Genomic DNA, 15,145 nt, shown 5'->3' on the forward strand with positions numbered 1-15,145 from the left:
GGCCTGGCGCGGCCGCGCCCCCTGGCGGCAGCGGGCGGGGTCTGCGCTCGGCGCCCTTCGCCCCCGGCCCGGGGACCGGGAACGACGGGGACAGGGACAGAGACCGGGGCTGGCACCGGCACCGCGACCGGCACCGCGGCCGGCTCCGGGGCGATGGCAGCGGAAGGAGCAGGTGAGAGGGTGCCGGGGATCGCCGGAGCGCGGCGGCGGGCGCGGGCCTGGCGGGCTGGTGCAGCCGCGCGGTGCCCCCGGCGGTGCCGGTGCCCCAGGCCCGGCGGAAGGAGTTGCTGTTGTTGTTGTTGTCTTGTTCGGAGCCCTTGTGCCAAGCTCCAGCCCGGCGGAGCCGGGCCGAGAGAGTGACCCCGGTCCAGCCGGGACAGCGAGCCGGGGCTGGCCGGGAGAGCACCCAGGTCCAGCCGGGAGAGCACCCAGGTCCAGCCGGGGGTGCCCATGAGGGTGACCCGCGGTCCGTGCCGGTCCCTGCCCGGGCCGGATCGGGGCTGTTGTCCCCGGGCTGTCCCCGGGCAGGGTCGGTGCTGTCACCGGGCTGTCCCCGGGCAGGGTCGGGGCTGTGACCGGGCAGGGTCGGTGCTGTCACCGGGCTGTCCCCGAGCTGTCTCCGGGCTGTCCCCGGGCAGGGTCAGGGTTGTCCCCGGGCAGGGTCGGGGCCGTGACCAGGCAGGGTCAGTGCTGTCCCCGAGCTGTCCCCGGGGCTGTCCCCAGGCAGGGTCGGTGCTGTCCCCGAGCTGTCCCCGCTCTGTCCCGTCCCGCGGGGCCGTCCCGGTGTTCGCTCTCCGTAGGGACCGGCGCTGGCTCCGGCCGTGCCGCCGGGCACGGGGCTCTCCCGCAGCTCTCTCGGTGTGCAGCGGCTCCCGGGGCGCTCCTGCCGGGATCCCCGTGCTGGGAAGGTTCTTCGGGAGAGTCCCGGCCCCCAGCGCTTCACTGCTGGGTTTTATTGCTCAGCACACAGGGAGGATAAAGTTAAAAAGTTATTGCTCCTCTTGCGTTGTTCAAGAGTTTGCATGGGAAGCTGCGGTCATCTCTTAACTCAGTCTTCTCTTTGTTTTTGTCTTTGCTCCTGCCGCTCCTCCAGACATGGATGAAGGAGACAATAACACCAGCCTTCAGGTACAATATGCTTTGCTCTTATTTTTGGACTTATTTATTTCCCTGTGAGTGTTTCCAGAAGCTGAAAGCAGCTGTGCCTAATTTGATAGCATTTTGGGACCATGCCTTTAGGTGCTTTTACTTTGAAAGAGCCTTTCCTGCTGGGAGTTTTATCCTTTCAAACTTTTGAGGACTGGTCCCATTTTATTGAGTGTGTTGTGTGTGTTTTATTTCTTGCAGACCATTCATGCTCTGCTTCAAATTCTAAACTGTTTTAATAATACTATGATCTAAATACTTCATTAATATATATTTCTTCATTTATATACAATATTGTATATAGTATTTTATACATTAGTATACAATACTTCATTTAAATACATTTTTATCCTAAAGAAGGAGGAATTGCAGAATTCTGGCAAACTGCACTTCTTACTTTTGTTTTTAATCACACATGTGGAACTCACAGGCCAAAAAGGCACATGATGCTTTCCCTAGTTGTGAAAAACAAACCCCATGAGAGGAAATAGTTCTCAACTGAAAAACACACACAATGTACTTGTAACAGCTAACACGTTTTGTGAAAATCCAGGTTCTGTAGTCAAAACAAGGCACGGGTGTCTCTGAGCTGTGAGGAAGCCTTGTGTTTGGGCTAATCCCAATTTTCAGTCCTTGTTTTCAGGGCTGATAAGCCTTTCCCTCCCCTGCCTGCCCAGGGAATGTGTCAGTGTTTGCCTTGGACTGCAGTGAGGAGTGGCTGGACTCTCAGCAGTGCTGGGTGCTGGACCCTGGATGGGTGTGAGCTGCCCTTGTGGGGCTGCTGCATGTTTGCACTGGTTGCTGCTCAGCCCCGAGTTTCCTTGAGTTAAGGAAACCTGGACAGCAGGAAGCAGAGGGACAGGACAAGGGGGAATGGCCCCCTTGCCTTTCTGTGCTCAGGGAATGATGAAGGAATCTGCAGGCAGGTGATGAGTGATGGAAAATGATGGAGAAGCACCAGGACCCTCCCAAGGAGGATCCCCCAGCACCTCCCATCACACAGAGTCTGCACTTCCTTCTGAACCACAGCTTGTCTGTTAAACATCACTGTGAGCACACTGCCCTGCATCTGGCCTGCCTGAGCTCTCCTCCATCACACAGCCCAGCCTCTGCCCAGGGGCTTTTCTGAGCCATTCAGGAACCCTGCTGATCACTTACTGGGTCTGCACAGCAGCACAAACAAGTCTGGTTTGTGAGGGAGGAGGGGAAGGGGCCTGACAGATCCATTGTGAAATGCAAACCAGCCTTGGAAGGGTCAGATCTGAGGTACAAAGCAGCAAAGCTCTTTGTGCCAGTCCATGCTCTGGGCTCATGTTCACATGCAGGGAGGCCCTGCAGGTGGTCCCACAGGTGTTGCCCTAAATGAGAGGAAATGTTGAGGGTTTCCTGGGTTGGGGTGCTGAGCACAGCCCTCCTCAGAGAGGAGCTGCCCTGGTGACTCGGCTGTGACCTCATTCCTGCCCCGGAGCTGTCACTGCCCTCACTGACACATCTCAGGTGTCAGCTCAGCTCAGCCTGGCTGCTTTGCTTCCTCTGCTTGTCCACAGGGATTGTCCAGGCTGGGACAGATCCCCCTGGGTCTGAGCAGGGCAATATCACACTGTCACTCATGAAAACTCTGCAAAAACCTCTCAGGGGTTCTTGGAGTTCTGAATTTCATCTTCCCCTTGTTGCTTTTCTGCACTGAAGCCCCAGCCTGGGCATGTTTGTGTTTTATTCTTTTCCCCGTGGATTTGTTTCTCCCCTTGCAGCAGCAATGTGAGTGTCAGTTGGCAATTACTATTTTTGGTGTTATTTGAGATCATACAGGCCTGGGGAGCAGCAGAACTGTCCCTGTCCCAGTGTCCCTGACACTGTCAAGGGGAAATAAATGCATTAAGTGACCAGAGCAGACTTCACCAGGAACTCTGTGTCACCAGGTGTTCTACCTGTTGCTGACACATCTTCAGCTTTTATTTTTTTTCAAAATCTTGTGACTTTTCACTGCAATCCCATGAGTAATAGTCTGATAACAATAGTGACAGAGTTAGTTTGACTCATATTGGGAAGATAAACATTAAAGTGCTGAAGAGACCTGAGAAGGCAAAGTGAGCACAGGGATCTGTGTGAGGATGACTGGTCTGGCAGGAGTTTCCTTTGTGCTGTAAAACTGGAATGAATTCCATTAGAGAGACCAGTTTGGTGACTGGGTGTGCTCTTCATTTTTCTCTTGGTGGCACAGCTGAGTTCAGCTGTGATCCAGGTCTGGAAACAGGGGCAGGAATGGGACCTGAGCTGTGTGTAGTGCTTAATTCAAGTGCTTTTAAGGTTCAAGACTTAGAGGGGGGTGTATTTGTCCTTGTACTCACATTGTTTTCACTTGTTCCTAAGAATTGTTTTACCTTTCCCCCCTTTCTCTCAAGTTTTGGGTTGTCATTTCTGAGACAGTTTTAAGTGCTAGGTTTTATTCCTGAGTGACAATGATGGGCACAGGTCCCAGGACAGCACAGCTGAGCTCATGTGCTTCATCTGCTTTTTATGTGACTTTAATATGCTGGTTTGTGACTTGTTCTTTTCAGTCTCATAAAGTCCTTTGCATTCCATTCTCATCCTTGTTGTTCTGAATAACATAGAGGGATTTAAAAAAGTGTTCATCTGTGTTTGACCCTGGTTTAGCAACACAAAACTAATTTCACTTGCCTTTTTCTTGCCAGGCTGTGGTGACAGGAGCTGGGACCCCCATCCTGCAGTTTGTGGAGGACAGGATCCAGACCACCATGGTAAAGTGGAGCTGCAGTCAGCAGCTGGCTGAGGGCTGGGGGTGCATCCACAGCAGCTTCTCCTGAGCTCTACAAGCTCTGCTGAGCCACTGCCAAACTCTGAGTGTTGGTTTCTTTGCTGTCACTGTGCACGAGGCAGGAATTAATTGCTGTTATTTAGAATCACAGCAGGGTTTGGGCTGAAAGGGACCCTAAAGCCCATCCAGTGCCACCCCTGCCATGGTAGGGACACCTCCCCCTGTCCCAGGTGCTCCCAGCCCTGTCCAGCCTGGCCTTGGGCACTGCCAGGGATCCAGGGGCAGCCACAGCTGCTCTGGGCACCAATCCTATTTCCCAACATCCCATCCATCCCTGTCCTCCTCCATCTTGAGGCCATTCCCCTTTGTCCTGTCCCTCCATGCTCTCGCACACCCCCTGTGCATTGAGTTGATCAGCTCCCAGATCTTTGGGAAGAAAACATGGAATATTTTCCATCTGATCATAGGACTGGTCACTGATGCAGTTTAAACTTCTTGTATATGAGATGTTTGAATTATAAATTCAGTATTTATGAGTGTGCTTGGCTTTTAGACATCTCCCTGAGCTGAGTGTTCTTCAGCCTTTCAAAAAGTATGTAGTAACTTCTGAAGTTGAAAATCATTAACTTCTTTCTCCTTAAATTCCCCTTCCAGCTGACTGGAATTGCAATTGGAGCTGCAGTTGCACTGTTGCTTATAGCAGTTGTTGTGTTTGTGGTGTACAGAAGAGTGAGACAGTCCAGTAAGTACTTGATAACCATGTAAGTTTTAAACCCAATGTTTCCATCAATCTTGAGTCTTTTTGTAATTTTCTGTGGTGGTTGTTTGCTGCAGAGGTGTGGTTCTTGCAGGACAGCAGCTTTAAAGGATGGAGAACTTGTGTGGGTTCCCTGTCCCAGGTGTGAGCCCAGAGCTGTCACAGGCAGCACCTGCAGGTTTTATTTCTCTGGGCTGTGAGCAGTTGTGAATTCTGCAGAGGAATTCAACCCTGCTGTGATTTCACTGTCACAGATGGAGCAATGATTGAATCAGAGGTTTCCTTGAGGAGATTGAAGCTGCCCAAGCCTTCAGTGTGCTTAGGGAGCCCTTTATCTGCTCTGGGGCTGAGGTGGCGCCTCAGGGCAGCCCTGCCTGGGCCTGGCTTGGCCAGGGCTGGGCAATGAGGGATCCCAGGGTGGTTAAATCCCAAAGCCTGCCCACAGGAGCTGTTCTGGAGGCAGCAGAGTGCCCAGGCTGTGCTCAGGTGCTCTCCCAGCTGTGCAGGGGGTTTCTGATGTGCTGCTTCTGTTGCAGAACAACTCCAGCCCCACGTGCCTCAGTACAGGTTCCGCAAGAGGGACAAAGTGATGTTCTACGGGAGGAAGATCATGAGGAAGGTGAGGGCACCTGCTGAAATCCAGTGTAAAGCTGAGAGGTGTAAAGTTTGCAGCACTTGACTGGCTGAGCCTGGCCCAGGGCCTCAGCCTGTAAATGTCACTGGGATGTTGTGGCTGTTCCAGCTCTCCTGCAGCACTGACTGCATTGCTGGTGCAGCAGCAGCAGCTTCTCTTTCTGGCCACACCTTTCCTCTTTGAAAAATATTTGCAGTCCATGAAGGTAGCAAGAAATCAATGAGTATCTAACTCCTGTAGGGAGTTAATGATTGTTTAAATATTTCAGAATCCCGGACTGGTTTGGGTCGGAAAGAACCTTAAAGCTCATCCAATTCCACCCCTGCCATGGCAGAGACACCTCCCACTGTCCCAGGCTGCTCCCAGCCCTGTCCTGGGACACTGCCAGGGATCCAGGGGCAGCCACAGCTGCTCTGGGCACCCTGTGCCAGGGCCTGCCCACCCTCACAGGGTCCTGGCTGTTCCCTGTGCTGCCAAGTCCAGGTGTCCACTGCAAACCAACATCTGCAGAAAAATAAGGTACAGGGAAGTTACCAGCCTTAGTCAGCCTGTGTAGAGGAGCACTTCCTCCTGTGAGCTGCCCCAGCCTCTGCCTCCCACACTTCATTGAGGTGAATTCAAACACTTTGACATAATTAGACAGTGGTGGGTTTAATATTCAGTTCTGGAGCTGTTTCATCGTAGAGGAGGTGGATGCTCCCTGAATCTTGCATGGCAGGTCAGCCTTTAAGCAGAACCTGGCCAAAAAGGCCTTCAATGAGAGGAAATTTTGTGTGTTCAACTTCATAATTTTAATATTCTTGATGATTTTCATGTGCAACTTCATAATTTGAATAATTTTTAACCAGGCTGTTTATATGGAATTCACATAAGTAAAGAATGCTTAGAATTCCACATGGGAAAATACTTTCAGGTAGTTTTTTGTTTGAGTTTTAGACCTTACTTTTTGCCTTTCCTGAGTAAGGCAGAGAACATTACACCCAAACTGCTGTGGGTTGCACTTCCTGGGTTTTTTATAACATACCAAGATTTTATTTAAAAGAAAAAAAATCTCTCCAAACTAATTAAAGATTCTTTTTGGGAGAGAAACTTTTTACGGAGATTGAACTCTTTGGGTAACGTTTTTAAAATACTTGATGAGGGGCTTGCTTGGTGTAGCAGTTGTGGTGTTTCTCCAGAGGGTGGCACCTGGGAACTAGGAAATGCAAGGAAAAGCCTTGGTTTGTCACCATCACAGCCACATGGAATTACAGCCACATAGAATCCTGGAATATCCTCATGGGAAGGGACCCATCAGGATCATCAAATCCATCCCTGTCCCTGCCCAGCCCCCCCAGCAGCCCCACCCTGGGCACCCCTGGCAGCGCTGCCCAAAGGCTCCTGGAGCTCTGGCAGCCTCGGGGCCGTGCCCATTCCCTGGGCAGCCTGGGCAGTGCCAGCACCCTCTGGGGGCAGAGCCTTGCCCTGAGCTCACAGGATTCACAGAATCACTGGGTTGGAAGAGACCTTCAAGATCATCGAGTCCAACCCAGCCCCAACCCCTCAACTCAACCCTGGCACCCAGTGCCACATCCAGGCTTTGTTAAACACACCCAGAGATGGGGACTCCACCACCTCCCTGGGCAGCCATTCCACAACTTTATCACTCTTTCTGTGAAAAACTTTTTCCTGATATCCAACCTGACTTTCACTTGGTGCAGCTTGAGGCTGTGTCCTCTTGTTCTCCAGCCTGACCTGCCCTGGCCCAGCCCCAGCCCTTCCCTGGCTCCTGTCCCTGTCCCAGAGCAGAGATCAGTGCCTTACTCCTCTTCCTGATGCAGAGTGTTCCTGAATGAGAACCACAGCTAGGAATTCTTCCCCTCTACCATCCATTAGCACTGTAGTAGTTGATTGGTAAAATCCAAATATACTCTCCTTGCTTTATAGAACGGAAGTGATCCTGAAGTAGATATTCCAATCCTCCAAGGTCTTACACGAGCTCTTCACTCTGCTCACACTCTAATAGCTGGTAAATGTGTTGATGCCTCAGCAGGGTTGGAATTAGCAGGTTGTTTTTTTGGTTTTGGGGTTTTGTGACTGTTTTTATGTCCATTATTCCCCCCCTAGGTTACAACTCTTCCCAACTCCCTGGTTGGGAACACCGTCCCTCGCCAACGGATGCGGAAACGGGCAAAGGTTTTATCTCTGGCTAAAAGGTACCTGGGACTTTGGGGAGGGGAAAATTCATGTCATGGGGGCTGCTTTGGGGTTTCTGTTTGTGATGTGGAACCTACCCCTTGCAGAGCCCTTTTCTGTAGCTGTTGGTTTTTCCTAGTCCTGTCATCTGTGGATCAGCTGGGAGATTTTCTGGACTGGGATGGTTTTGGTGAGGAAAGGCACCAAAATTAGCAATTTTAGCTAATTGATAATGTGTAACTTGGAATGATGAATTTTAATACTTACTATATGCTTATTTAACATTTCCAATAGTACAAATTTGACATTTCGTATTAGTACAAAAGAGGGAACATCCTGAACTTCCTTTTTCCTTTGTAGGATTCTGCGTATTAAGAAGGAATGTCCAACTCTGCAGAGGAAAGAACCTCCTCCTTCTTTGCTAGAGGCAGATCTGACTGAATTTGATGTCAAGAATTCCCACTTGCCATCAGAAGTCCTGTACATGCTTAAGAATGTCAGGTAATGTTAAATGGAAAGAGAAATTTAGAGTTTGGTTTTGATGGATGTTCAAGTGATGTAAATATTTGACAGTTTGTGTCAAATCTCAGATTTCACAACTGCATGGTCAGAATCTTGAGGGAGTTGACTGAAATTCATCTGAGCATAAGGACAAAATGAATGACTTTTCTAGAAACATTAAGAAAATAGCTGATTTTGTTTTAAAAATTAAAAAGATGGGGAGAAAAAGGAAGTAGTTTAGTTGTGTCAGCTTGGGAATAGTGCTAATGAATGTGTTTTAACATGGAACAGATTTAGTGCATCTTAAAACTTCTGTTTAGGCTGTATCAGGCAATTTTTTTTGTACAGAAAAGCATCATAATTGGTAAATGTTAATTGGATACCATATTGACAGCTCCCTGGGCTGCAGGATCTTTTACCTCTCTGCCTGAAAAGGTTGCAAATAAATCAAAGTCAACTTAATCCCCACAGCTCTTTGGCAGACTGAGAAGAAGGGTTGGTGTTTGTGCCCCTTCAGCAAGGGGTTAAATTGCTGACACAGCAAAGGGGAGATCTTCCAATCTGTAATTTTGATTTTGCTTGTGGATGTTCATTTTTCCTCCCAGTTGTGATAGAATATAGTCCTGAAGGTCAGTCATTCTCAAATAAAAATGCTATTTCAGTCATCTGGACTTGCTGCTGTGAAATTATCGTCTCCTATGACTAATTGATGTTCCAGTAGGATTTGATGGATTGATCCTGATAAATGGGAGCTGGTGGAGCTCTGTACAGAGTGATCAGGTGTGAAACCCATATTTCTCTCTGCCTGGCAGTGACTGACTGGAGTCCAGGTGCATGTTAGCAGCAGGAGATGGAATATTCCAAACTTGCAATTCATGCAGATGACAGGAGCTTTTCCCTCTTTTTCTTTATTTCTCCTGTGTCCTGCTTCCATGGGCAGGGCAGCTGCACTAAAAGGGGAAGTTCCTGGGGTAACTTTTCTCACAGAGTGTGTGTATCTGGCAAGTTTTTTATTTTTATTCCTCTCCACAGGCCATGCTGGTGTTTGCTGGAGGAAGTTTGGCTGTCCTTCCTTCTGAGCCTGCATTCCTTGGAGAGCTCCTCCAAAGGAGCCCCAGCATTTCCAGCTCTGTTTCCTGCTGCTCCTCCACCTTATTCTGGGGAGCTCTTTGGGGCTCCTTCCCTGCAGCTGCTCCTCAAGTGGCTGGGGCTTTGCTAATTTAGGAATGATTTTCCAAAGGCTGTGGTGATTTCAGGTTTTCCCTTTGCATTTTCTGTGCTGCAGGGTCCTTGGGCACTTTGAGAAGCCCCTGTTCCTGGAGCTGTGCAAGCACATGTTCTTTGTGCAGCTGCACGAGGGCGAGTACATCTTCCGCCCCGGGCAGCTGGACGACAGCATCTACGTGGTGCAGGATGGAAAGCTGGAAGTTTGCATCCAAGAAAGTGTAAGAACCTGTTCAGACTCAGATGTTTGTTAGTTCTTAGCTGTGTTGCAGTCTCACAAGCTGTGTGTTCTGCAGTACTTTACTCTAACAAGGTAAAAATGGAGACGTAGCTCTCTCTCCACAAGGTCTTTTAAGGATAAACTGTCCAATTAAGAAATGACACCTAAATTATTTTTATTTTTAACCCAATAACCAACCACCCTACCTTGCAATGGGGAATTTTTATCCAATTACACAAAACCACCTAAACCCATGAAGAAGAAGAAGAACCAGCCCCTGCCCCAAAACCTCCATCTTGCCTTACGTATATGACTATATTCTGAGGGGTTGGGTCTGGGTTGGACTCGATGATCTTGAAGGTCTCTTCCAATCCAGTGATTCTGTGAATTCTCTGAGTTAAAGGATTCTCTGAAGTGTTCTTTGCCACTTCCAAAATATTACTATATTCTAACATTACTATATTACTGTATTCTAAAACCTTAAACTCTAAGTTTTCCACCACGTTGATATTACACACTTCTATCAAACTCCACACTCATAATCCTAGTTCTGTCATTCAGTTTTGGAAGCCTTCTCCATGGCCTTAGGTCAAATATAGTGTTCTCTTGGGGGTCAGTGCCTGTCAGCACAGAAAGTCTAAAATTCTCAGCATCCAGAGTTCCAGCAAGAACCCACTGCTCTGCACTTCCTGAGAGAAATCTGTTGGCACAGCAGATAGGCTGGCATGAATCATTAAGCATTGATTAAACTTAGACATGTGAATCACAGTGCTTTAGGAGGGATTAATCCCAGCTCTTTGGGGCTGTGGTATTTGTAAAGATCAAGGTTTGCAGCAGTCCCTCGTGTCTCAGATGAGAGAGCAGTACACAAAGCTGATGAGGCAGCTGGAATTCTCCTCACACAGGAGATGCAGAAGTTACTGAGGGAAGACAGGGTGCAAGATGGGCTTGGAAACATTCACCCTTTAAGGTCATTACAGAAAGGATTTGGGCACAGAGAGCAGGAGAGCCCAAGCTCACCTCAAAATAGTCCAGCAGGAGTCAGTGGGTTTGTCTGGGAGATGAAGAATAAGATTCACTTTTGGGTAGATGAGAAAAAAGATGATGATTTGTTTTCCATGTGGGTCTGAAAATGTTGAGCACCAGTCCATGTCATCTCTTCTGCCAAGTTAAATTTTTAATTTTTACCTTCTTCCTGACTGAGCTTTGAGTTTAACTTTTGGATGTGAGCAGTTTTCCAGTGCCTGAAAGTTAGTGGGTTTGTGTTTGGAGTTCTTATCAAATTTGCTGGTTTCTGTCTATTTTTACATTTTGCTTCTCCTGTTTTGTACAGCCTCTTGACAGGTAACCCCTCAGTAAAGGGAGCTCATTGTGCCTCTGTGTTTTGTTGGTGTTACATAGCAAAGACAAGCAGGTCACAACATCCCTGGAAAAAGCTGGCTTATAGTTTCTTTTAATTCATCACTTTTAGAGAGATGATTTAAAACTCCATGTTGGAATTTGCACATTTCCATCAGAGCAGAGAGAAAAGAAGCACCTGAGCTTTCTGAAACGCTGCAAGCTTGTTCAAATGCAGCTGTGAGGCTGCAGTAATGCTGTGTGTGTGCTTGCAGGATGGAACAGAGGTGGTGGTGAAGGAGGTGCTGGCAGGGGACAGTGTGCACAGCCTGCTGAGCATCCTGGATGTCATCACGGTGAGTCTGGCAGGGACATCCCTGCTGTCCCACTCAGCCTGGCTGGGGGAGTGGGCATTCCTAGGGAAGAATCAGGATGTAAAATGGTTTTTTGATAATTCTCCTCCTCCCTGACCTTCACAGGTGTAAGCTGAGCTTGGTGGTGTGGAGGGTGCTCGTGAAATGTGTGCTTGACTGGCTGCTCCTGGTTGGCAGGAGGATCTGAGTGATCCCTTTGTGTCTGGAAAACTGAGATTACAGTTTGATTTGCTCAAATCACAGCTCAGGCATGTCAGGAAAATTAATCCACAAACACCAGAGGTTTAAGTTCAAAAAGGAGACAGAGGAGTCCTTTTACTTTATTCCAATAAAGGGAGAGGCCATGGGGCATTCCCCTGGGGTCTCTCACATTTTTGGAGGTCGCAGCCTCCTTTTTGTCCCAATTTCCAGCCACATTTCCCTTCTCTCTTTCCCCATTGGCTGGGGTACTTGAGAGGTACAGACTTCCCAAAACACCTGATACCAAAGATTTCCCTCCAATGTATAACCCTCCCTTTTCATTTTTAATTCTTATGGAATTCAAGGGGTTTTCCCCATTGACTGAGGTACTTGAGAGGTTCAGACTTCCCAGAAGACCTGATACCAAAGATTTCCCTCTAATGTATAACCCTCTCTTTTCATTTTTAATTCTTACAGAATTTAGGGATTTTTCTTCCCCATTGTTTCTTTCATCTTTCAATGTCTAATTTTATTTATCAGCAAACCTAAAGTTTATTTGTAAAAGCAAATATCTTTTTCCATTTATCAATCAGTGGAATCCTTCCCATTGTTTCTTTTATCTCTCAGTGCTATTTATCTACCAGCAGACCCACAGCTTGTTTGGAAAGACAAGCTATTCCTCTCAGGCAGGAGCAGGACCAGGTTGGGGCGCAGCAGTCCAGGCTTTTCCATGTTTGTTTAGTTGCTTAATGAATTTGGTTTTATTTAGTCTAATGAAAATAAATCTGACAGTTGTTAGTACTGTAATTAGACTGTGAAACCAGTTGATGGATTTATTTTGTTTTGTGACATCAGTGGTGCTGGTGGCCAGCTGAGGGCTGTGCTCTTTGGCAGGGGCCAGGATGAGCTGAGTGCTGATCCTGTTCAGTGCAAAATTGGTGGATTTTGTTTCAGTTGGAATTAAAATGATAGTTTTCTGAAATCACTTTAGGAATGCCTAAATGGAAGGTGATGAATTCAACATCTTTGATAATACCCAAACCCTGAAGGTGTTTTCCTGAAGGATTTTGGTAGGATGGGATTTCAGAGGATGAAGATAAATCTAGTCAATAAGTTGTTCACTGTGATGGTGTTCACAGGGGTTCTTGGATGAAGGAAGAGATGAGGATCTGACTTCATGTTTCAGAAGGCTGATTTATTATTTTATGATATATATTACATTAAAACTATACTAAAAGAATAGAAGAAAAGGTTCTCATCAGAAGGCTGGCTAAGAATAGAAAAGAAGGAATGATAACAAAGGCTTCTGTCTTGGACAGAGAATCCAAGCCAACTGACTGTGATTGGTCATTAATTAGAAACAACCACATGAGACCAATCCCAGATGCACCTGTTGCATTCCACAGCAGCAGATAACCATTGTTTACATTTTGTTCCTGAGGCCTCCCAGCTTCTCAGGAGGAAAAATCCTAAGGAAAGGATTTTTCATAAAAGATGTCTGCGACAGTTCACGTTTCCCTTTTGTGCCATGTTTCTGCATGCTTGGGTGTTGCTGTTCATCAAGAGTTGCCATTGCTGTGTGTGAGGAGCTGCATGGCCAGCCCAGAGAGTGCTGGGGAATGAATGGTGCTGCATCCAGCTGGCAGCCAGTCAGCAGTGCTGTCCCCAGGGCTCTGTGCTGGGGCCAGCTCTGTTCAATGTCTTCATTGATGACATGGGTGAGGGGTTTGAGTCTTTCATTAGGAAATCTGCAGGTGACACTGAGCTGGGAGCTGTGTCCATCTGTGGGAGGGTAGGAGGACTCTGCAGGGAGACTTGGAATGGTTGGAGGAACGGGCAGAGTCCAATAGGATGAAGTTTAATAACTGCAAGTTCCCAGTCCTGCATTTTGGCCACAATAACCCCTGCAATGCTCTGGGCTGGGGATGGTGTGGCTGGACAGTGCCCATGCACAAAGGGACCTGGGGGTGCTGGTCAGCAGTGACTGACCATGAGCCAGCAGAGTGCCCTGGGGGCCAAGGAGGCCAATGGCTCCTGCCTGGGTCAGGGATGGGGTGGCCAGCAGGAGCAGGGAGGGCATTGTGCCCCTGTGCTCAGCACTGGTGAGGGCACACCCTGAGTGCTGTGCCCAGCTCTGGCCCCTCAGCTTGGGAAGGACATTGAGATGAGAGCATCCAGAGGGGACAACGAGGCTGGAGAGGGGCTGGGAACACAAACCCTGTGAGGAACCCCTGAGGGAGCTGGGGGTGCTCAGCCTGGAGAAAAGGAGACTCAGGGCTGCCCCCATCACTGCACAGCTCCTGAAAGGTGCCTGTGCTCAGCTGGGGCTGGGCTCTGTCTGCAGCAGCACTGACACAGCCAGAGCACACAGCCTCAAGCTGTGCCAAGGGAAATTCAGGTTGGATATCAGGGAGAATTTTTTACAGAAAGGGTGATAAAGTTGTGGAATGGCTGCCCAGGGAGGTGGTGGAGTCCCCATCCCTGGGTGTGTGTAACAAAGCCTGGATGTGGCACTGGGTGCCAGGGTTGAGTTGAGGGGTTGGGGCTGGGCTGGACTCGATGATCTTGAAGGTCTCTCCCAACCCAGTGATTCTGTGAATTCTGTGAGTTAAAGGATTCTCTGAGGTGTTCTTTGTCATTTCCAAAAGCAGTCACACATTATCCACATTATCTGTACATCTATATTATGTATATCTGCAGTTCCCATAAAACCTGTCAACAGTGATAACATTTTTTAAGCATGGTCACAGTTTTCTCTGTAGAAAGGGAATAATTTGGACTGTAACAAGTCTAGTTCTTGCTGTCAAATTAATAATTTCTTTGTAAATTCATATTAGTTACTTCTACCACTAAATTTTCTTCATGACAATATTCTAAATAACAGGGCCATCATAAAGGAACATGAATACCAGTCATGTTCTTGCTCATTTAAAATGAAAATAAGAAAAGAAATCCTTGTGTAGCAGTGCTTTATGGCTTTGTTTTTAAAAAAGTGGTTGCCATTCATTTTTTATCCAGTTGGGTTTTTTTCTTTTTTAATTCTCATTCTGTCATTTTTTTTTCTGTTTCTCATTAGTTATACCAGTGGTAAGTAAAAAAAATAGAAATGATTGAAAGTGTGCTGAACAGAGTTAGCAGTCTGCAGAAGAATCTGTAATGAAAAAAACTTGAAACATTTTTTGCTAAACTTGTTCTCATTTATTTTTACAACTCTTTTGTTCCTCACTTCCCAGCTTCGTGAGCTGCTTGTTTCATTGCTGTTTTCCCTCTTCCTTATGTTCCTTGCAGACTTTAGGTAGAGGAGTAGCATGAAAATAGGCAAGGAGAGAGGAAGTAGCACTGGATCAAAATAGAGGAGACCCCTCAGTGTCATCCCAAAACAGTGAGTGAGTCTTAGAACATCCTGCAGATAGCAGAACCTGAATTAGATTTCAGTGCACCACCAAGCACATGGCTGTGCTGTGAGGAAAGGGGGCATTCAGAGAGGATTTCAGTTGTCTGAGCTGGGTTTGTGATTCTTTTGGCTGATTTTGCAGCACCTGATGTCAGGCTGGTCCCTCACTTAGTTGAGAGTTGTGCAGGAAGGTTGAGGGTGCTGCAAGAAGTGCCAGGATCTGGTTGGTGGACCTAAAAGAGAGGTCACACCAGAGGAACTTTTCTAATTGAATCTTTCAGCTTTTAAAATGAAAAGTCCATTCAGTTCTGCTGAGCACAAAGTTAGCAGCTGTGACATGAGCCTTCCCTTATTCTGAGAACAGATTGATGCTGCTTTCTCCAAACTCTGAGGAGAAACTGGAATCCAAGTAGCTGCAGCCCCTTT

General features: G+C 47.7%; 1 protein-coding gene across 2 annotated transcripts in view; it reads left to right on the forward strand.

Moving 5' to 3' along the window:
* The first annotated feature begins 1,095 nt into the window (after nucleotides 1-1,095).
* The window catches only part of PNPLA7 (patatin like phospholipase domain containing 7), a 136,390-nt gene continuing 122,340 nt past the window's right edge, over nucleotides 1,096-15,145 (forward strand). Inside the window, exons 1-8 of one of the 2 annotated variants that reach the window (XM_058038390.1) lie at nucleotides 1,096-1,128; nucleotides 3,840-3,905; nucleotides 4,577-4,664; nucleotides 5,216-5,298; nucleotides 7,420-7,508; nucleotides 7,849-7,989; nucleotides 9,275-9,434; nucleotides 11,047-11,127. In XM_058038390.1, coding sequence (XP_057894373.1) covers nucleotides 1,096-1,128; nucleotides 3,840-3,905; nucleotides 4,577-4,664; nucleotides 5,216-5,298; nucleotides 7,420-7,508; nucleotides 7,849-7,989; nucleotides 9,275-9,434; nucleotides 11,047-11,127 — 741 coding nt within the window. The remainder of the gene's footprint in view (nucleotides 1,129-3,839; nucleotides 3,906-4,576; nucleotides 4,665-5,215; nucleotides 5,299-7,419; nucleotides 7,509-7,848; nucleotides 7,990-9,274; nucleotides 9,435-11,046; nucleotides 11,128-15,145) is intronic. The other variant, XM_058038391.1, reaches the window with a different exon arrangement.

This window comes from Melospiza georgiana, chromosome 20 (assembly GCF_028018845.1).
Source record: "Melospiza georgiana isolate bMelGeo1 chromosome 20, bMelGeo1.pri, whole genome shotgun sequence".
NCBI classification, from domain to species: Eukaryota; Metazoa; Chordata; class Aves; order Passeriformes; family Passerellidae; genus Melospiza; species Melospiza georgiana.